The sequence below is a fragment of the Pseudonaja textilis genome, chromosome 2, assembly GCF_049901715.1.
Source record: "Pseudonaja textilis isolate UNSWEBS1 chromosome 2, rPseTex1.2, whole genome shotgun sequence".
In the NCBI taxonomy this organism is placed as follows: domain Eukaryota; kingdom Metazoa; phylum Chordata; class Lepidosauria; order Squamata; family Elapidae; genus Pseudonaja; species Pseudonaja textilis.
The window spans coordinates 119,696,224-119,720,466 of NC_141991.1; the positions used below are offsets into that span (position 1 = coordinate 119,696,224).

Below are 24,243 nucleotides of genomic sequence, written 5' to 3' on the forward strand. Positions count from 1 at the left end.
GGGATTCTAAGAACCCAGGAGTTAATTGCTAGGTCTTCAGGCACTGCTATATTGCCATTTCTTTATGCCTTATATGGGAGTTATAATACATTTGTCACCGAGTAAAAGTGATTCATTTAATTTGGATAATTTATAAATAAAGAATATTGCTGTCCTTTTTTGTTTTCATGTATTTATGTTTTAATTATAATTCTAAATGATATAATTAGGCAGTTTTAGTGAAAAGGCAAGATAAAATCGTAACAATGAGAAAATGCAGATTTGTTTTAAAACGATTAAATAACACTTTTAATATACATTTTAAAAAGCTCAAATATGTGTTGGTTTTCAAGTCAACTTAAATATACCGTCTGAATGGAGGGGTGGGAGAATTTCTCTAAAATCATCACAAAATACCTTCATACAGACTTCTGAACTCAAGCCACAATAACATTTTAAAACTTCAGGATACTTATGCAAATCTATCATCTATCAAATAGGTTTATCAATCGGATAGTTACAAATTAAACAGACACTACAAAGTCTGTTGATCTTACAAACAAAGCAATTACAGGGAAGAATTCAGGTTGTGTTAAACTGCAAATGAATATGCATGGTTAAATGAAGATTTGGATATTACAGCTGAGAACTCTCAAAATGTAAGACAAAAATGATCAGTGAACTGGAAGCAAGCTTAAATATTAGTTTGTAAATATAAAAATGGGAAGCAATAGTTATACTTTAATTAACACCAGGTAGCAATATTTAGCATTTCATTAACAACTTTATAAGGTTACAATCCAGCCTTTTAGAATCACTTATTACAGGAAAAGGGGCAAACTGTCACTAGCTGGAGCATTTTGAGGATGGGGGGGGGAGGAATGGACCATCATTCAATTCCTTGTTGAGGAATGCAAACTATGACATAAAAACACTAAACAAGAGATTATCCTGGCATTTTATTACCATGCAAGGAAATGATTCCCCTGTTTAGTTTCTGCATACTGGGCTGCTATTAAAGGTACAGGAGTGTCTTTAAAAAGAAATCCAGCAACCCTCAAAGGCTAACAATCAGAGTGAGATATCATGTGTGGTGTCCATAATTGCACATGCGTGCCTCTGAGCTACATTCTTCACTAAAGGTTTTTTTTGATGGTTGCAGCTTATTCTAGGAGAAAGATACCATCTGCAGGGAAACCAAATCAGTGTGGTACAAGCATAAAAAATATGAATTACCACACACAAAGCCACTAGGCACTAATTGAAGGGCCAAATACCATCACCATCCAATATGCCTCTAAGTTTACTAATTAAGGGGATAAAAGAAAATCCTTTTATTATCTCAAACACAGATTAAAAGAAACTTTACTCAGAAGGCCCCCGAAAAAGGGAGCTATTTCAACTAATTCCTCGCTGCCTTTCATCCTTCTGGCAGCAGCACATATTTGACTTTGCAGCTCCTTAACATTAAAAAAGAAAACTGATGTGATAAACAGTGTCATGAGACCAGCCAAAAGTCTTTTATGTCACATTGGTTTCAAAAGAAGAATTTAAAACATATTTATCCATTAATTGTTGAAATCAATGGCTGGTTCATAGCCATAACAGTTACCAAAACACTGAAAGATAGTGGAGAGACTCCAACACAAGGTCAGTGAAAAATATTAAACAATTCCCCCATTGTGTCTAGTCAAAACTTTCTCTCAAGGATGAGGAATAGTAAATTTTAAAAAAGTATGGATGGTTGGTGCCTGCAATTCTAGGAAGTCACTTCTAGAGACCTATTCTAAAACAGACATGGCCCAGAAGAAAAACAGGGTATTCCAGAAAATTTCATCTTGGAAGTTCTCTAACCCTAGAACAGTAGATTTTATGTGTGCTTAAGATGTATGAGTAGAAATGGGTCTTACTAGTTATCTACTCCACTTTCCTCCATAAAGAAATCTACTAACCTAACCTTGCCATGTGGCTTTTTAGTGCCTTTGAAAATCTTCAATAAGAAATGATCGCTGTTCTAGGCAGACTATTTTAGTGCTTCATGGTTTTTATTATATGAAAATTCCTCCTAATTTTCAGAAGAAATCCTTGTTTTAGATTTCAACCTGTTGATCATTGTCCTCCCCTCAGATTTAACAGGTGCATCCCCCTTGGACATAAGAGTATTTAAAATATTTATAAACCATCAGAATTCCCATTGGTCTCTTTTTCTGTCAAGGACATGCGCCCAGCTCTTTTAATCATCCTTGATAGGGCTTACTTTTCAAACCTCTCAACCCGGTGGGACTTCTCTGAACCTGCTCCAACTTTTCAAGGCATTTTTAAAATGCAGGCCGAAGACAATGTAGAGGGTCACCCAATAAGTGCAAAGTAAATAGAAGTATTTCCTCCTGTTACCAGAACTCAGTTGTGTCTGTTAAGGTAGCCCACATTATGCTCCCATTGTGCACATAGCACATAGACCCTAAATATTTTCCAAGTGTTCTGCTGCCAAATCCTGTCTCCCCTTCCTATACAGTACATTTCATTTTTACTATCCTATATATTAACAATACACTAAGTTCATCCAAAACTACATCCTATACTTGAATGGGAATATCCCTCCCTGACTTTGTTCTTTTTTATTCATTCACAAATACCTTTCTTACTTCCTGAATGATGCTTATATATCAGAAAATGAATACAAGATCAAAGAATATCTGATATCTTTAAAAAACGTTTCCCAAATATCAAACCATCTCTCTCCATTACTAATGCTTTCAAACTGAGAAATATGGAAAAATGCATTATTTTACCTTTTGCATAATGTGTATTCTTCACTACTTGTGACTCCCCGGGGTGGGGGGCGAAATTGCCAGCCATCATGACATCCTGCCACATGATGATAAAATGCAAGTTATTTTTCTGGTTAGGGTTAGGGCACAATTTCCACAAATTTTACAATATACAGAACCTAATTCCAAAAATAGGGAAGATTACCACTTAATTGCTCTGGATTGGAAACCATATTAAAAACCATTTATTTTTCTATGTTGCTTTTATTTCCTATCTACACTAAAGAAATCGTTTTAGCTTCGTATATTCTGAATATCTATTAAACATTGAGACATTATGCATTTTATTAGTTTTTAAATAAACGTTTTTGAACTCATTTCATAGAAAAAAAGAGAAATATTGTTTTAAATACAGTTAGTCCTCGACTTATGGCCATAATTGAGTCCAAAGTTTCTGTTGCTAAGTGAGACAGTTGTTAAATGAGTTTTGCCCCATGTGATGACCTTTCTTGCCACGGTTGAAAAGTGAATCCCTGCAGTTAAGTTATTAAAATGGTTTGTAAATTGAATCTGGCTTCCCTGGTGATTTTGCTTGTCAAAAGACTGCAAAAGGGGATCACTTGACTCCAGCATACTGCAACCATCATAAATATAAGCCAGTTGCCAAGCTTTCAAACTTTGATCATGTGACCGTGGAGATTTTGTAATGGTCGTTAAGTGTGAGAAACGGTCATAAGTCACTTTTGTCAGTGCCACTGTAACTTTGAAAGGTCACTAAATGAATGGTTGTATGTCGAGGACTGCCTGTAAATATAAATACACCAACAAATTAAGGAAACGTTCTGATTATTTCTCACATATGCAAAATCATCTAATGGTAACATTTCAAACCTTACTTTTAAGATTCAAAGAAGCCCCAGTGAGAAACCAGCTTTTCTGATGACTCCAGGTGAAAACCCTGCAAAGCCCTCCCTCAGAATCAAAGGATTCCCTCATCTGTGAGTGCAATTCAGAACTGAGTCAATTTTAATTTTGTTCCTAACCCAATTAATCTTTTCTTTAATTTGTCTGATACAGAATAGCAAGACAAACATGCTTTTTCTATCAACTAATTAGCAATTCCAAAGTTTACTTAAATTAAGGCATTAATATTTTGATGCGTACCTTCTTCCACCTCTTCCACATGATGTACCGAGGGTATTTTACAAGCTGCTGCCTGCAATCATAAAGATCAAAATCAATTTCAAATATGCTTCTATTTACTATGTCTATAAAAATAAATAAAATATCCAACTTCTATGGTGGACTAGATGTCCACGAAGGAACGCTAAACTAGATTACTCTGAAGAATTAACCTGGTGTTTTATAATGACATTGTTTTAGTTATCACCTATTTAATCACAGAAGACAGATATTAGAATAAAATTCTCCAGAGAAAATCATAAGTAGGAGATGTGCCTTTAGAAATTGTAAGCAATATTTTCCACTATGGGCTATCTTATAACCCTCTTTTAATTTCAACTATGGTGACTTCCAACAAGCATTATTTGGATCATATTTTATAATGCCAGCTTATTTACCAACACTTTAAATCCTTCATTAAACATTACAGGCAGCTCTTATTTGCACATATCACATGTTTCTGATATCCTTATTCCTATAAAGGCAGAAAAGAAATGGGCAGATGACACTAAGGCCAGTATAGGTTTGTTTCAGCAATATTTAAACGTTAAAAATATAAACCCAAATCAAGAATACCATTACTCAATTGCACTATAAAATGTAAAGTAGGCCACAGAGAATAATGGCTATAAAACAACAGATAAAAGAGGATATTAAAAATGCTCCTTAAATTATGGCAGTCACCTTCAAATTGGGAAAACAAAAACTGTGTCTGATACAAAAACCAATTCCTTTATTTCAGGAAGAGAGATATTCTTACCTCTGTTTCAACAAGAAGGTTTTTCAGCCTCGTCAGATCTTTAGTTACCATCCCATTCTGCTAAGAAAGAATATTGTCACATTCTTCTTATTTGTTATCTATTACAAAAATAAAAACTGAAACGTTTTTTCTATCAGATTTTTTTCATGGTCACATGTAAGAAATTTAGTTTTAAGAGATGCAGACAATTTTTTAGTGTTTTTTTCTACGACACCGTTTGTCTGAATGCTTTGGAATGACTATAGACCAGTTTGAAATATAACCTATCAATTTAATTAAAGAGGCCAGTTTTTCTACTTTGCTGAAAGTACTTCTCCCTTTTGTTTCATAAAATGCACCTTTCAAACATGAAATGACAGTCACAAATCTAAAAAAAAAACTAGCAATAACTTTATGATACATGAATATTTCAAAGCAAAAGTCTGCATGGGCCATCTCAGTGGATAAGATTGCAAGGATAAATGATGCAAGTTAACTTTGCTTTCTGTAGTCCTTTTTCGCTTATTGTGCAATGATTTCACTTCAATGCTCACTGGGAAGGAAGCAAAGGCTTGCAATCACTGCCAACTGTGATTTGCCATGTCACATACAGTTTGCACTATGGTTAAGCCTTCTGCAATTCTTCACAATTTCTAGTACAAATAAATATCAATCCGAACATTGACTGCTGAAGAAAGCCTAAGCTTTGGCGCAGGTACAAATATGAACCACAAATAAAATTTGGGTAAAGGTAGAGAAACTTTGCTAAAAATTGAACCAGGAGCTTCCATTAAATTAATCTGTTTCGGCCATGGTTCTGTACTATTAAAAAAGAAAGAAAATTCTCCTGGCAGCCCTTTTGACCTAAACTACTCCCCCAATAGTAGAATCATGTTGTAGCAACCTGTGTATTGCTCCAAATTTTACCCCATATAGAAAATTTGTCTCCCTAATTAAGAAATTGGTCATTAAACAGGTATTTCCCATTCCAAGCATGATGGTACTAACTGAAATTGAGCCATTATCCACTTTTTTAAAAAAAAAATCTATTGCTTGAGAACTGATTTCTTATGTATATTAGAGATATTAGGGATTAAGGACTTGCAAACAGCTTATGGCAAAAGTGTGACGTATCATATGGGGCATTTATCACAAATACATTTTCTCTTCTGCATCTGCTTCCAATATCTAAGAGATGACCCTAGAGAAACTACGCAGAGATAGTTTCAGCAACATGTACAACTCAGACCTGGCTCCATCAGAACCCTCTGTGGTATGTAAGGGATACTGTAGGCCAGGGGTGTCAAATTCGCAGCCCAAAGGCCAGATGCGTCATGTGCTGGCCCTGCCCCCACCCAGTTTGGCGAAGAGGAAAAAAGTCCTGATATATCACGTGACGTTGCTGTGATGGCGAGAGTTTGACACCCCTGCTATAGGCTGTCAGGTTTCCAATATTCTGTTATCATAGCCTGTATCAATACAATACTTATCCCATAATCTGATTTTACCTTAATCTGTTGTGAAAGCTAGCCAAAACCACACACACAAAGTTGACAAATTGGAGTTAGTGAATTTATATATATATTAAATCAAGAATAAGCATGTTCTCATTATGACAATAAAATAAGATCAACTATCTATGGCTAATTCAATACAAAGTAATTTTATTACATCCTTAAACAACATTACTAACAGCAAAAACACAGTACCAATAATAAGTTTAGTAAATATCAGTTCCTATATCCCAGGTAATATAATTAGCAATCTGCTTCTCTGAGACACACTGAAAAATACAACGTTCAAGGTGCAAAAATGGCAAAAAAAATTGTAACAGAGTTGCTCTCTAGTTCTTACCAAACAATTCATAGAAAAATCATCAGTTATCACCTGGAAAACTAGTTAATAAAGGCTGGATAAGCCTTAAATGAGAAGCAGCAAAAAAATCTGTAGCATTAACGGATATGTTTATTTGTGTCTTAGTTTCAGGGACATAATCTCTGGGATACATTTTATATACTCTCTAAAAATATCAAAGGGGAGGACATTAATGTAAGTTCCCAGAAAGTGCCCATAGGTATTTCAAGTAGATAACTGAAGACAAGTAATTTGCAAGGAAAATTCTGTGGGTTTCCTTAAGAGATCAATAAATCCCCATAGTTTATGTGTTAAGTTCCCAGCTTGATAATCTTTCCAACATTATCTAACCCTGAAAATAATTGACATTCAGGGAGAAACCACACAATTACTAAATTTACTGATGATGCTCTTCTATGAAACTTATGATTATCAGTTATTAAAAATGAATGCAGTCCAACTGAAACTAGATGGATCTTTAGCCATACTAATAATATCACTTGCCAAATTTGGTCTTCAATTTTAATCAGCACAGCCAATGTAACATGATTAATAGAGATGCATGGGGATTTGATTAAAGAGTAATACGACCAAATCATACGTCTAAATCAACTTGGAGATTCACCATTTGCTGAATATACATGTTTTTCTAAATCGAATCCATTTGACTTACTGAATTAACAATTCAAATGAAATCAACTTCTTGAATCAAATCAATGACTTGATTTGGAGACTGGATTATTTATGGTCCTAATGCTTTATAAACAGATAAACACAAACATGGTCTGCTAGTGCCCCGTACATTTGTACTGATTTCTGTCAGGAATAATCAAAGTGTCTTCTATGTATGAAAGTGACTAGTGTCAGGTAATATCAGGTAATTTATTAAATGGAAAAAAACAAAATAAAACAGTGATACAAGCCATAAACTTTCCAGTCAAACCAACATACAACCATTCAGCTGGCATTTTAACACTCTCTCAGGCTAATACCTTTGTAATGTGTTACACTGCAGCACAATTCTGCATTATTTGTTGATATTAATACATTCTATACAACTACATTCAATTATAATAAGATTAGTGTGATCCTTATTATATAAAATCCATTTTTACCATGTATTTTCTGTTAGCAAATGTTTCCTTAAGCCTAATGTACAAGCAGATATAATCTGTTCAAATTTAAGATTCTGATTATATAAACAGAAATTCAAACATACTTAATATCACCTTTGGATATACTTCCTTAAGTTCTTAACATAAATGGTCCCAATTGAGTCAGATAAAATGCATAAATAATGTTATTTAAATCCCGAATTGCAGTTTAGAATCTAGAGAAAGCAAAAGAATCTGAGTAGTACATCACTCAGCTATCTGATTTCTTCTCTTCCATTTTGAGATATTTTACCTCCTTCACATAAAAAATTATTTTGGAAGATTGAGGAACTCTTTGGAATTGATTAAAAAAGAAACTTGGAACAAATTAAGAGAAATCAACTACACCGCATACGAAAAAGTAGATTTCTGCTTGCCTTCAGAGATGCAAATTAAAAGGAATGTGGCCAAGAAATTGCACACAAGAATATGTATGAGGCTCATATTTGCAATTTCACAAAAAGTAAATTAATGCTTTTCAGGAGTTTAATGGAGAGAAAAGCCAAGAGCAAACCAAAAAAAGAGAACTCAAATAAACTATACACATCAAAAGAATGGAGGCTTACACTCTGAAAGAGTCAACAGCCCCCTCATTGCCTCCTCCCACTCCAAAATATTCCCTACCATTGCCCTACTTTGTTCGCCTCCTTCGGAACAAAGTGGTAACTTTAACTACTGATCAGTCTTATTTTATAAGAAGATTCTGAAATCTACTAGGATTTAAAAACTGTTTTTGAAAATATGTTGAATTTTAGCACTTGAAATTGCAGCAAGCCAGACTTCAAAAGTTTTTATAGGGAAGGGTAGGTGGGGTAGGGTGAGATCAGGTAGGGATTGATGCTATAAATCAAACTCAATCGCGTCACATGGCATATCGCAACATTTGTTGCCTTTGTGGAGCAAGAATAGGTGTGGCCTGGGGTGATGCATCTGGCCTGTAGACCACCAGTTTGACACCTCTGCTATAAATAAATCATATTCTAGCCTACATCTGCTTTGTCTGGGCTGCAAAACTCTGGCTAACCACAAGATGCCAGCAAAGGTCTACATAACACTATAAGCAGTGGTAGGATTCAAAAAATTTAACAACTAGTTCACCTGAGCTCAGGTTGTCTGCCGTGGGAAGTATGGCCCATCCCTGTCCTCCAAGTCTGCCGCACATGCGAGACGAGCCTCCCGCGATGGCCAACCAGACCCTGGGTGAACCAGCAGTTTAATTACCACCACCACGCGCTATCAAAGTGGATCCTGGGCACTGTGCTGCAATGGAGAAACAGGCTACAGAGTGGCCAGCACAAGGGAAGGAGGAGGAGCAGGGAGAAGAAAGAAGGAAAGCGGCCTTGTCCTTCCCTCATGCCAGCCACTCTGTTGCCCATTTCTCCATGGCAGTGCAATGCAGCACCCAGTTTCCATTTTGACAGCGGGGGAGGGGTAATTTACCGGTGCAAACCAGCTGAATCCCACCACTAACTATGTCTCTTTGCTGGCATTATCAATCAGTCAGCTTTATCAGTCTAATTATGGCTGCCCTACTATAGTGGTCACAATAGAAGCAAGCTGATGGTTAAGTCACCTGTTTCTTTCTGAAAATAAACTCAAGAAAAAACTTGCAACCTATTTCCACCCAGCTCTCAAAACACAAAAATACAGCAATAAAAATGGAAAAGCGTATGTCTCTGTTCTACTAATTAGCATACTGGGAAAATTACTTGAGAGCATTTAAAATCCATGCCTGTATCACATGATACAACTGCTAGTCTGCTAGCACAAACTCATGAACAAAACTAGGGTTCCTGCTTCTTCATATATAAAGATGAAAATATGTTAATATTTTAATACAAGGCATTAGCAGGTTGACACAAGTCTTCTTGCTATGACTCTAAAGTCTAGTATTTTGAAAACTGTAATGAGATTCAATTGCCACTTACCAGTGATTCACCCATCAGTGAGTTAGAAAGAGCGTTAGAAACAGCCTGTAGCTTCCCTTTAAGATGCACGCAGCCAAGCACTGCACGGAAAGTATCCCCTTCCCTGTCCAGTCCTTCTCCCAATACTGCAATCAAAAGCAGGTTCCATATTATTTGCCGTATTATATAGAAATATAAAATTCCTCTGCCACATCAGCCAACTAAAGTGCAATATCGCCCTTTTAATAATGTAAAATTTAATTTTCCTGATAGGAATTTTAGGAATATACGAGACAGTTGACTTCATCTGTCTCTTATGAATTTACCCATCTCCCAAAAAGTATCTAGGTGGCCACAAATATTATGGTGCATCTGAAGCCACTATTGACTACTAAGTGCACGGAGACTACGGAGTTGTTCCCAGTTACACATTTTGGAAAAATAAGGAAGTGATTCAAATATTTACTCACGTCTTTTCATAGCTAATCTAATGATATGTATGAAGAGTTACTAAACATGAAAGCCCAATGTTTACAGTTTGGAAATATGAATCCTGGATTATATTAATTGGATCGCCTTTTGAGGCCATGACACTTCACATAATTCACTATCCATTATTCATTCAAATTAAAGAAGATAACCAATTTAGAATGAAAATACTCTTACATAAATACGCATTTTAGACCAAGTGATATCCACAAATACAAGCAATTAAATCCAACGCAGCACTTAATATGGCCTGTGGCCTCTACATGCACAGACTTGACTGTTAGTGTTCATTTGTAAGAATAAAGACTTCTTGAAAGTCTGAACCTGGAAGGGGAATATTATGAGCATTGCCTTTGAAGTGGACTGGCTTAGACCTCTTTTTCCCACTACAATCAAGTTTTGGAGAGAGAACTTGTAATGAATCTAATAGAATACTTTTTCCTAGTCTAATTGAGGCACTTTTACATGTAATGGCATAAGATGGAGAGAATTAATGTTAATAACCTTTACATGAATGTAAAGAATCTGCTGAAATACATGTACTAACCACAGATGTGTACAGGTAGTCCTCAACTTACAATCATTTGTTTAGTGACTGTTCAAAAATACAGTGGCACTGAAAGAAGTGACTATGACCATTTTTCACACTTACAATTGTTGCAGCATTCCCATGGTCATATGATCAAAATTCAGATAATTGGCATGTACTTATGATTGTTGCTGTGTCCCAGGGTCATGTAATCACCTTCTGCGACCTTTTGATGAACAAAGTCAATGGGAAAACCAGACTCATTTAACAACGTTGTTACAAATTTAACAACTGCAGTGATTCACTTAACAACTGTGGCTAGAAAGATCGTAAAATGGGGCAAAACTCACTCAACAACTAACTTGCTTAGGAATGGAAATTTTGGGCTCAATTGTGATCATAAGTCAAGGACTACCTGTATATGCACTCCTTCTTCTGCCTACAGACATCTAAGTTAAAACCATGGCCTGGTTCTCTCCTGAGCCTTGTGTCTCCAATGGCTCCACAGACTTTCTTCCATCATTCATCAACATTCTTCTTCTCAAAAACAGCTAATCTGGTCATCTATCATTCAATCTGACCTTTCCCAATTTTTATTTCCAGAAACAGAGCCCTTATTACTTATTCACCCACTTCTTGGTAAGAGAGTGGCTCCGTATACACTATTATTCAAAGACAAATTGCAGACCTCAGTTCAGAAAAAATATATCCCTTTAGTAGAGAAAAAACTATACAAACTTTAATTTAGATAAAGTGCATTCATGTATCTCTAGTTTAGAAAAACTATCCATAATTTTTAAAGAACAAGCAATTATAGGTGCTACAGATATCAATTACATCTAGGATTAAATGAAATAAGAAATGAAGACTAATTTCCCCTGTCTAAAAATAGAGATTTGAACACAAATAATAGATTATATCTCATATTTGTTTCCTTTCTAGTAGCAAATAACAAAAATTAATTTAAACTGCACATTTTATAAATCTCAGAAGGGACAATCTTGCATAGTAACACTTATTAATTATTATTTTACAATAATATTTTGGGGGGATTAATGGTATTTAAGTGCATAGGAAATAGCACATTAAAGCAAGAATGGTCTTTAATAATCAGGCTTAGTCTTGTATTTAACATCTATTTTTATTTCATTCTGTTAACAATATTATTTCTAACAGATTACCTCCATCTGTGCAAGTGTCAATTATTGTAATGAGTAGAAAGAATAAGTCTGAGGAACAGGAAGAACTACTATGAAAACAATGGTCAGATAAAAGAAATCTGAGCCCGGGGCAGAAATGTAGTTCAAGCAAGCATTTCAGACAAGACCCATAATTCTATTTCAGTTGCAGATTAAATGCAGAATCATTTCTTAATGTTTAGAAATTTGAAGAAACAATGTAATGTTCATACCATGCCTACAGTCTTCATCTGCCTTTCCATAGTTTTTCTGTGAAAAAGGAAAAAGAATGGTTAGCCATTAATTTATAACCAGTAGGTCTGTGTTTTTTAAATAATTAAAATTATTTTCATCAGAAATTTTGATTTATTCAGAATTTCACAGCTATAAACATAATCAGGAACCCAAGCTGCGACAGCTCCTATAGCAACCAAAATTCACTCAGTGAGAAAAACAATCCAAGCAGGTTCTTTTTTTACAGATGTGAAGAGAAAATTAAAAACTAACTATATCTTGTCAGTTTGCCACCTCATTTTGTCTTGGTTGCCAAAAAGAAGCTACGTGGTCAGCATTTCCTTGGGTGACTGTAACTCAGAGTTTAATGCATTAAAGTGAGGAAGGATAAGACCAAACAGTTCCCCTTAATGAAAAAATGGCATAATTCTCCAGGTCTCCAGCTGAAGATGAGCTTCAGAGCAGGCCCATTGAAATTGCAGGTGAACCAAAAGTAAGACAATTCAGCTACCAAAAGGATCCCAATAAGGAAACACTGGAAGGCAAAGAGGACTGGGAGTGACACAAAGATATCACATGGAAATACTTACGTATAGCCAAGTATTTGGCATCAGAATTGATACATAAAATTTATATGAGGAATTTTACATTTTAAATGCATTTTCCTAAGGACGTATTTTTCTAAACTCTTTTCATCTTTTCAATTTAAATACTTATAGATACCACCAATAAAAATAAGTAGCGAGAAAGTCACAAATCAAAGGTCCAGTTTATTTGATCTGTAGTTTGTATCTTTCTACTTAGAAGCCACACAAGGCAGATAAACACTGGGACAGATAAAACCTATACAATTGGTATTTGAAAGCTATTTTATATTCATATTGATCAGAAATGACCTTTTTATTGGTGGATTTTTAACTTTGAAAACTCTGGAACTCCTATCTCAAAATGGACTTTGGCCACACTTAGATTGCAAGTGTCACAGCCAACATGTCATACATAAAAACAGATATGACCCTTCAACTCAAGTTGTATACTTGTCACGATAGATAAGGAATAAAAATACCCCCAAGGTCCACTGTAATCTTTGTACAACTATATGTCATGTTAGAAAAAAACCCACGGTAAATTAAACTCAGCAGATTTTAACGGCTCATGTTTTAAGCTGGCATTATACATAATACTTATATATCTATTTCAGATGTCAAAAGAAAGAAGTGTATATGGGGGAATTAGATTTTTTTGTCCTTTATGGTCTTATGTTACACTGAATATAATAAAAGTTTATCTAATACTAAGCTATGTTTAAGTAATGATGAGACACAACAATTGAGATGGAGTTTATTATGAGAAGAAATTTTATTGGGAAGAAAAAAAATAAGACTACAGTGGATTCACTTACAGGTAATTGCTTTTCTATTATTGTACAATTTGATTCATTTCTGTAGGATAACTGGAGGGAAATAGAACTGCTGCAGAAGCTACAAACCATCAGGCTAAACAAACTATCAAATCAGAAGTGGCCATCTATTGGGAGCATAACAGCATCTTAAGAAGTGACATGCACTAAACAGGCAACTATTTGTAACAAGCAGCAGATGCTTCTATTATTCCTTGTTGTTGTTGTTTTTGCTGCAGGTCTCCATTAGGAAAGTACAAAAACAGAAAAGAGAAGGCGGGCTACGAAAGTTAGACACTGAATATGATCTGCAGCCATCACTGCTAGAAAATTAAACTGCCTGCCTACCAAGGTTGGAAGATCAAGAGTCAACATGGTCAAACGTGTCTATCCCAATGGACCAGATTTCTGCAATGGCAAAAGACAGACTAGGCAACATCTCCTGTTTTGTTCTTTTTCTTCAAAACAGGCTTTTCCTAAGCCCAACCTGTAAGCACTGGGATGTGTTCAGTGGTTAGTGGGTAGGAGATTATTACTATTAACTGAAAATAGTGGGGAAAGCACTTAAAAGAACTGATAAAAAAACAAAACAAAAGCAAACCCAGAAAATAGTTTCTATTATTCCACAGGAGTCACAGTGTGTCCTGGGAATGGAAGGTATTATTGCCTGAAGATGAACAGGTGCATAAACAAAGAAGCATTTAGCTCACTGACACTAATATAAATATTACGTGTTCTTCCCAGCTGTGAAAGAAGTTTATCAGTGGGTAAATAGCTCAGAAATAATCCAAATTTAGTTCTGTATAAGGAAGTGTGTATAGTACCATTTAATTACACACTTGTACAATTTGGGAAGCAGATGACCTGCTATGACGTATCAGACTAATAGGTAAATCAGTTCAAGAACTCAATTAAAACCATGGCAAGTAAAAAAGCAAAGCCACTGAAGTCATCTGTACTTTTCCAATTCTTAATAACAAATCAAGCTAACATGGTCACTAAATCAATGGTTGTAAATTGAGGATTACCTATGCTTCATCAAGGCTGGCTAAAGTGACAGAATCTTTCAAATCTGATTGTGCTTTTATCTGCGGCTTTTCTCTCCTATTCTTCAGTGAGCAGAGCGGACTCCCCCTGATTCTCTTTGTAATAATATTTTCCTTTCCTGAACCGAAAGAATGCTTCTGTCCTTGTTGTTTATGAAATGCTTTCTGAAGATTTACTTCAAGGCCAGTGCCCTGGCTCTCTGTATTTATATCCTGATAGCACAACTTGTCAGAGACAACTGCAGTCCCGCAAGTATTTTGATGGCAGTCTTCACTACCTCTCTCTTTCGAGAGTCCTGAGCAGGGAAAATCAACTTGACTGGGGAGAATAAGCCTGGCAAAACAGCCATCGTCCCACCTTCTACCTCTCTACATTAGCCTTCCTTCCCCTACCCAGAAATAAAGTCACGATTTCCAGGCCAGCCTCTTTATGTCGGGGAAGAAGAGTGGGGAATAGCCATTGAGGTGCTACCTGCGCTTTTTACATCCCAGACACAGAGTTATTGAACTAAAGGCAGTCCTCAACTTACGACCACAACTGAGTCCAAAATTTATCTGGCTAAGTAAGAAATTTGTGAAGTGAGTTTTGCCCCGTTTTATGACTTTTCTTGCCACATTTGTTAAGTGAATCGCAGCAGTTGTTAAACTAGTAACACGGTTGTTAAGTGAACCTGGCTTCCCCATTGACTTTGCTTGTCAGATGGTTGTAAAACATGACCCCAGGATACTGCAGCTATAGTAAATATGAACCACTTGCCAAGCATCCAAATATAAATCACTTGACCATGGGGATGCTGGGATGGTCATAAGTGTGAAAAATGGTCATAAGTCACTTGTAATCAGTGCCATTGTAACTTTGAATGGTCATTAAGAGAACTGTTGTAAGTCAAGGACTACCTGTATTATTTTCATAGATGTATGAGTGCTGAAGATATTTGCCTTAGAAAGAGAAGTAATTTCTTCATGAAAATGAAAAACAATGCGTCCTTTGGCCGCCACGTTGTCTGTTAGAATCAGTACATGTTGGCCGGTCACTGTGCTTTGGAAGTGTTTGAGAGCTAAGTGAATTTTTATCATTGCCCTCCGGAGTGGGGAAGGATCCAGGCTGTGCCCATTGCCTCTTGGGACAAGGAATCTCCTGTTGGAGAATTGTAGGTTCAGAAAAACCCTGCTGTTGGGCCCATGAGTATCAGGTGAAACAGCTGGTATAGGGGGCTGAGGATCGATTTGGGCAGTGGTCCTAGCCTTGTGGAGGAGGGATTTAAACAGTCCTGGGCTAAACAGACCTGTGAACAGGGGTGGATCAGATGACAGGTGCTCATCTGATGAGAACCCCTGCTCCTCCTGAATTTCCTCCTCCATCCCAGATGCCCTGCTTCTAATGAAGTGGGCTGGAGAAGCCTCCCTCTGGTGCCTGGAAAAACCCATGGAGGCCTGGTATTGCAATGGCTGAGGATCTGATCTTGGGGAAGAAGACTGGTTCCTCCCCATCAGGGAGAAGGCTACCCCATGAGAAATGGCCTGAGCAATAAGGGCCTTAAGATCCTCTGATAATTCAGGGGCCACCCTATCTGGTAAGCGCATCCCCACTGCAGTTGGAGTAAAAGTAGCCTCAGGTGTTCCAGTCCTGTCTCTGATCTGAAAATCTGCAGGACTAGGAAGCATGCAGTCAAAAGGAAATCTCTTTGAGTTTGGATTTCCTCAGCAGGAGGGATAAATTCCTGCTCCCTATCTCCCTCTGGTGACTAACCATCTGGAACGGCAGGAAACTCCTGTGCAAAAAGCTTGCTGGGGGAGGGGGCTAACAGGCCCTGGCTTGTGGGAAGGAGTATACCTCTCCTGGTCTGCTTGTTTCTGAGCTCTGGAGAACTGCTTTTCCAATGCACTTTGCCTCCTTTCTTCTGCTCTTGTGGGCTTTCTGGAATAAAGGGTCTTGGCCTTTATCTTGTTAGCAGCCTCCTTACTTGCAGATCTGGCCTTCCTGGGACTCTGCTTGGATCGTTTTGCCCTCATGGGCTCCATGCTACCTTGGTCAGCCATGCTGCTAATGCCCAGATTGCAGGGAGGAGAGCTCTCTCAATCCTCCAATCCTGCTGCTCTCCAAGGGGAATTCCAGGCCCGGAAACCTTCCCTGGGCTGTGGCAGTGGCAGCCCTACCAGTCTCCTGGATAGCCTGCACAACTTGCCATGCGGCCAAAATGGCTGCCGCCTGCCCTGAAAATCAGATGGAGACCTTGAAAACGAAAGCAGCTGCTCTGGAGCTACCCGGTTAAGCCTAGGAGCTCCATGATGCCCTGGGGGCAGAGGTGGTATTCAGCAGGTTCTGACCAGTTCTGGAGAACCGGTAACAGAAATTTTGAGTTGTTCAGAGAACCGGCAAATATCACCTCTGACTGGAGATTTTACGGTATCCTTCCCCTGCCAGGCTCACCAAGCCACGCCCACAGAACCAGTAGTAAAAAAAAATTGAATCCCACCACTGGCTGGGGGCAATTGCAGCTTCAGCACGCCCCCCCCCCCAGGGATGGGGGATCATTTTGGGTCTCCCCCTTCACTGCCTGGGCTGTTAGACCTTCAATTGGTAGTTCAGGGGGGCTGTGAAAAACAGAGCAGGCAAAAGTTCCAATTGCTGCCTGTTTACGATGATTTGGATACTTTGAGGGAGTTGTTGCAAACCTTTGGGAGAATCCACACTTTAAACTGCTGCTTCCTGCTGAAATTGTTGGAGCCAAACTTTGCCACATCTCTATAGAGCCAAGACTGAGTCGTGACTGGGGCTAGGGGGCTTCCTGCCCCAACAGGAAGAGGTGTGGCAAAGATTGATGCCTAAGTCTCTGGGCAGAAAGGCAGATTCAACCCATATGTGTGTATTATCCCAAAGGCATGCTGGAGAATGACAGAAGAAAGCAAAGATACATCTGGAGCATCTCCAGTGACAATACCTTTAATATTTAATTAAACAACAATGGACTTGATAGGTAGACAAAAATGCCAAATCCAGTCTAAACATCTGGCTGATTATGCAACCATCCATAACTACTTCTATGGGCGATCTTGCTTTTCTAGCAGATGTATCTTATCACCTGAATGCACTGAACTTAAAATTTTAGAGGTGAATTGCATAGATGTATTAAGAGTTAATAAATGGGAGGGGGGGCGAATAACCAGTAATTTGATCCATCTCCCAACTTTGTTATGTCTTTCTCAGAGCCAAAGTAAACAGATAACAATTTGCAAATCATTACTTCATAGAAGGTCTGCATATTGCTCCATTATCAGGAAAAAGGTAGGTCACTTCCCCATCCATGAAACACTTTGCAAACAAGAAATTAGAAAGGCCTTGCCATAGCAAATATAGCATTAAAATGGAGTATCTAATTATCAAGATTTCTGTAAGTTATTGCATTTTGCCTTTCAATAAATCCAATTAAAGTTTTATGAGAATCTTGTTTTTTGTTGTCCAAGACCTTGACACTTGGACTTCCTTAATTAAAGCTAAATCCTAATATTTAAAAAAGAGTTGTCAGATATAATTCTTAAGTTAGTAAAACACTTTTGTTCATAGTTTAATGCTTTTATAGCACTTAAACCACAAATTCAACTTCCTTGTACCTCTTTGCTGTAGAAATTCACAATGCTGCCGAGGAAACGCAAAAGGAGTTAGTTCAGCTTCAGCATCTGAAGAATATAAATGCTGGAGTTTGATATTTTCACACATTTCTTTGTGGATACATACATACATACATTTTTTCTTTTTTTTATGAATGTTAACAAATCTGTATTGAGGAACATTTGCAAGCAACACTAAGAGTCTCTTTGTCTCGAACTAAATACTGGAGACCTAACACATGAAAAACAATGACAACTAAGTGACACTATGACATTTAAGAGTCACTTAAATGAGACAGACAGCCATAAAAATCAAATTAAATCAATAAGTAATGAAAAATAACCCTTTTGCAGTAGTTTACTTAAATATTTATGTTTAACAGAATACCATTATATTCTTCATTTCTGATTCATTAGAGACTTTTGCATCAATGCATTAAAACATTCAATATTGCAATTCTTAAGCTAATGAACTCATACAATATTTGTGACTATTTATGATGGAAATGTCAAACAGACCCTGGGAAAGTGAATCAGGAAATAGGACAACTGCAAAACAATGCCTCAGCACAAGGGAGGAATGAGCGAACATGAGATATTCAGAACAATTCCACCCTAATTACTCCAGGTATAAGTTGAGCAGAACTGCTTTGGCAGGCCCTCAAGATTCTGTTACATTTCCCTATTAGAAATAAAAGTCTTTCCAGAAATCCAAGTGATTCGTATTTGAAACTCTGCCAGCCCACAGGGCTTGGCATTATTTGAGTTTTCAGTCTCTGCCCTAAGCATGTATTAGAATGATGATACTGATAGAATATTAACTAGTAATGTTTATATAATTTATACCCAAACTTGAGATGCCTAACTAAATTTAAAATTGAGCAAAATCAAAGGAAAGTCATGAAACCATCAGAAACTTTTATCTTTTTGTAGATATTTAGATTTATGGTGTTGACTGTGCAGTGCAATCTACCATGCTACAGAAATAATAAATATCATTTAATATTTATATACACTGCAATCTGTTTGGCCTCCTGCTATGCCCTGCGGTTAATTAAGATTTATCAGGACATATTTCATCTCTTAGTATTTCCTATTTTTTATGCCTCTAAATCAATGTTTAATTGGAAACATATTTTCTCTTTTTTTTTTTAATAATGATGCAATGAATCATTGAAGAAAGTTTGTATGTCTTCAGAATTATGTTTACTTATGTACAACACGCTTGCAAACATGTAACTTGAAAATATATACAGGTAGTCCTTGCCATACAACCATTCATTTCATTACTGTTCAGAATTACAATGGCACTGAAAAAAGTGACTCATGACCAGTTTTCATACATACGACCACCGCAGCTTCAGTCACACAATCAAACTTTATGTGGCTGGCAACCGGCATGTATTTATGATGGTTGCAACATCCTGGGGTAGTCATTTGCAAACTTCTTAGAGAGCTTCTGACAAGCAAAGTCAATGGGGAAGCCAGATTTGCTTAACTACCACATGATTCACTTAATAACTGTAGTGATTTGCTTAACAACCATGGCAAAAAGGGTCGTAAAATAGGGTATGACTAATTTAACAACTGTCTTGCGTGGTAATGAGAATTTGGCTCAATTGTGGTCATAAGCTGAGGACTACTTGTAAAAGCTTGTTTTCTATGTCAGAGTCTTGGCACAAGAAATGAAGATCGTGGGGGCGGGGAGGGCAGGGGCTTGAACAACTGTGGCCATCATTGTGTAGGAAGTTAGCACCCACTTCTCTCCTAGAAAAATGAAATATCCTGGGAAATATTAAAAAGGCAGAATATTTCCCCTAAAAAGAGTAGAAACTCAAGAGCAGAAACTCACCTCAGAAGCAAAAACTCACCCACACCTTTGTTAAAGGGTGGGTCATTAAGGCCTGGGCCAGAGTACTTTACATAACAAAGATCTCCAAGTAAAATTATAGCAATTGCTCAAAAGCCCTTCCAGTGCATCATCCAGCAAGGCTCAACCAAGCCTGGAACTCAGGACAGCCTACAGAGTTTCCCCTGCATGGCCCCATGGGAGTCTGACAACCAATCAGAATATAAGCTCCAATTCAAATCCCAACAAAACCCAGGCACTCTCAGTGTACCAGCCCTTCTTGATCTTCTCTTTTCACCTTGGAGCATGTGATCATCCTTTTCACTTTGGAGCTCCAGGCCATGTGGTCCTGTCCACCACTAAACCTTCCAAACAGCCTCCATGGTTCCAGTGTCTTTTTCCCCACTTGGAACTGAACCCAGAAGGATATTTCTTCCAACAACAGACTAAATGACAGGCTTCCTTTCAAACTGCACCTACACACATCATTTGTAATCAGGGTTTAGATCCAAACTTGGTACAGAAACAGCCACGAGTAGAGTTAGATGGATGATCTCAGAGAGGGAGAGGGCAATTGTGTTAATATTCCTAGATTTCTTGACTGGGAGATATCTACTTGGCCCTTGGGATTTTACTGATTTATTTACTGGATTTACATCTGCCACAATCAAAAAGATCCATAGCGGCCCCACAAGTTTTTATTCCTTACTACCAATATGGAACCACTGAGAAGGATCACATTGTTTTGGAGCCAGTTGCCTAAATGCTGATGATATTCAGCTATACTTTTCCTTTCTTGAAACTCAAATTCTGTTATGAAGTCAGAATTATAGCCTGAGGAATGGGCCCAGACTCTCCATTAAGTAACTGATTTGCAGTCTGAGGGTCCTGCTAGGACTAGCAATAATACTAAACAGCCTCATAAGACCAGTTGCGGGGAAAGTTTTTTTTTTTTTTTAAATCACCTTCAGCATCTAAAACAGCTGAGTCTATCCACAAAGGACCTGATAGTAGTGATTGATGAACTGATAATCTCAAGGCTCAATTTTTGCAAGCTGTTCCTTGTGAGATAGTCATGAATGACATACTGGAAACTGCAACTAGCCCACAATATAGCAGCCTAGCTGGCGCGGTGAGCCATGATGGTGCAGTGGTTAGAATGCAGTATTACAGGCTAATTCTGCTGACTGCAGCAGTTCGATTCCCAGCAGCTCAAGGTTGACTCAGCCTTCCATCCTTCCAATGGAAGATTGGTAAAATGTGGACCCGGATTATTGGCAGCAACAGGCTGACTGAACTGCTTAGAGAGGGCAGTAAAGCACTGTGAAGCATACATAAGTCTAAGTGCTATTGGTAGTGAGTGGCACCATTTGGAAGTACTGTATCAATCTTGTACTGAAGCCAGTGTACCAATGGCTGTTGTTTTTTGAATCCCAAATATACTCACCTTGATATGCAAAGTTTTACGGAGCTAGGCCAAAGTCACTTGCAGAACTGCTTACTCTCACACCTATAGTTCCCTGTAAAGACCTGCAAAGTATTTTCCAACTATTTTGTTTTATATGGTATGGTTTCTGGCTATTCTACAGAAAAATTACTTCTCCTTCTAGGCAATTTTCAGCATTCTATCAAGGGCATTTAAAAAATAATTCAAGAATCACCTCTTTAGTCTCTTTGATGCAAATTAATTAACTGAAACTCCAGAATTTATATTAGGATGCTTCTGGAAAATTGACAGCAATGGTCTATTAACATTCCTCACCTTGTTTAATGCACAAACATTCTAAAAGGGGGGGTGGAGAATGACAGACTGTTTCAAAGTACACTTTAACATCTAAATTATATCACTAGAACGCTTACAGTGCAGAACAGAAATAAAAATAAATCTGTAATTTAATTGTGGGCCAGATAGCAGCATATTACATGCAAAGTGTGATAAATCTAATTAACATTTTTACCCCTTTCTTTGAAAGGAGTTGGGAGTTAGGGCGTTTAGGAAGACTCAAGCAATAAAATTAATAAATCGAATAATGAATAAATAAAAAGTCAGTTTCTGATACTATATTTCTTTCAAGAGTAAAATATTTATTCTACAAAAAATGCTTAGAAGAACAACCCAGTATTTTGTTAGTTATTTTACAAATCTCAGTATTTCATAGTTGAAGGCTTTATGGTTTTGAAAGATAACCCACACAGCTAATTCATAGTGATATAATTGTAAAAACTCGGGGGAGGGGGGTTAGGAATTAAATCCAGGAAATTTAAATTCTTATTATGTCATGCAACACACACACACACTTGATATTTCAGCCAAAAAAAGCATTAATGTAAACACTGGCATGGACCTTAATAAAGTACTACAATATTTTAAGATAACACAATATTAAGAATTTAGTCTTATATATTGTCTAAATAAGACACGTATTATGATATATTTCCCATGTAAAAAGACAGGAAGCATGACCAGATGGGCTAATTCTCCTTTATTGTAAAACTACAGTATATTAACAGAATCTTACAAGTTTGAAAGTACCAGTTTCCCAGAACCGCTCCATAACAGACTGAGAAGCTATGGAGGGTCCGTTCTGAGTCTCTTCCTCCACCCATTATGCCACTGTGAGCTATGTCCTCTTTTATCTGACCTAGGCAGCATTTTCTTCTCCTGATTCTCAAGGTCTTTTTCACATGCCACTGCATATATACTATCATATAAACTGCACAATATTTGTCATATATATTACATGATTTTAAGGCACCATATTAGAAACCAGGAAACCATGAGTTTTAATCCCACTTTAGCCATGAAAGCCAGCTGGGTGACTTTGTGATAGTCACTGTCAGCCCAACTCACCTCACAGGGTTGTTGTGAGGAAAATAGCAGGAAGCAATATTAGATACGTATTTGAGTTGTTCATAAAAATAATAAAGGTGGCTCTGCACTAATTCTTAAATTAATCACTCCCCAAACCAATCTGTTTAAGCATGTAATAAAAATGAAAATTTGCATTTATAGGGTACAAATTATAATGTACTGGAAGAATATAAGAAATGAGCAGACTAACCAGCTATTTATGCACAACCAGGGAATCAAAAAGTAAATTTAGTCATTATTTCTCAGCCTTCAAGCACTCGCTTTCATTATTGTAACAAACAATAATGCTTCTCTGGATAACAGAGTAATGTAACTTGATTTAGGACTGCTATACACTCCAGGCTTTGACTGGATTCTACAAATATCTCCCCAAAATTCATTGAAAAAATTAGCCCATCTTCCCTGCTTTCACAATTTCATTTCAGTTTTTGCTGCACTGTTTAGATAAAATGGGAATTGTGTTGGAAGTCTTCTGATTTTCACCTTCCAGCAGGCCAATCAACTGGTAAACAAGTATGTTATCACTGACATAAAAGGACAGATATTACATTACTCTCTCTATTGCACAATCTCTCCCATGAAGACACAATATTTGCTGGCAAAGACATTGCTTGCTTCTTCTTCTTTTTTTTAACCTATCAAGGTTCTTGCACCAGAAGAGTCTGGTATGAAATACTTTATCCTAGTATATTCAACACTCCTGTCCAATGTTTATACTGTGATGGAGTTTCTCCTCCACTACATTCCCCATCTCCTCCCATAACTTGCTTTAAGAAATCCCCTCAACTCTCTAGCAAAGTGGAGGGTGTGTGTGTGTGATGGAAGCAATTCTACTGCTAATAGCCAGCTACATTTCATACAGATGGTATATGGAAGGGCCTATATGCTTTGTTCAAAGAAGGCACAACACAGATGCAAAGAGTTGTAAAAGACTTTGTAGTCATTTAATATACCCACCCATCCCATTCACAGAATGGGACTCTAACATGCCACAAAGCATTAACCTCGAGCATAACTTGCATTTCCATCAGTTTCTCTGACACAGCTTAAAAATACATGGAGGGTGTTTGCTTATTATACAGAAATGTTGGTATTTTGCTTTTCCATAAAATTCTTTTAAAATTTCAGATAATTCCATTGCCCCAAAGACATTGGGAACTCTAGTCAAAATATTAAGGCAAACAGTTGCCAACACACCATAGAATTTCTGCCTAATCTCTAAACTTTTTGAAGCTCTTTAGCTCTCAGTTGCTATGATTTTTTTTTCATTTCAAACCAGCATTAAAAGATCAAGACAGCTTTGATTAATTTATGACCTCTAGAACATTGAACACAGGACACAGGACAGGATACACGGGGCAGACTGGTTTTTAAAAGTAAAAAATGGCGCAGTGATTAGAGTGCAGTACTGCAGGCTACTTCTACTGACTGCCGGTTGCCTGCAATTTGGCA

General features: G+C 37.2%; 1 protein-coding gene across 11 annotated transcripts in view; it reads right to left on the reverse strand.

The window, feature by feature from the left end:
* Positions 1-24,243, reverse strand: part of HELZ (helicase with zinc finger) — a 120,530-nt gene that overhangs the window by 80,519 nt on the left and 15,768 nt on the right. For 4 of the 11 annotated variants that reach the window (XM_087925070.1, XM_026711122.2, XM_026711120.2 and 1 more), the window contains 5 exons: positions 12,016-12,052; positions 9,608-9,732; positions 4,693-4,749; positions 3,915-3,966; positions 2,772-2,847 (listed from right to left, as the gene is read on the reverse strand). In XM_087925070.1, coding sequence (XP_087781196.1) covers positions 2,772-2,847; positions 3,915-3,966; positions 4,693-4,749; positions 9,608-9,622 — 200 coding nt within the window. In that variant the 5' untranslated portion in view covers positions 9,623-9,732; positions 12,016-12,052. Of the gene's footprint in view, positions 1-2,771; positions 2,848-3,914; positions 3,967-4,692; positions 4,753-9,607; positions 9,733-12,015; positions 12,053-18,073; positions 18,140-24,243 lie in introns of all 11 variants that reach the window. The other 7 variants (XM_087925067.1, XM_026711121.2, XM_026711119.2 and 4 more) reach the window with 3 other exon arrangements.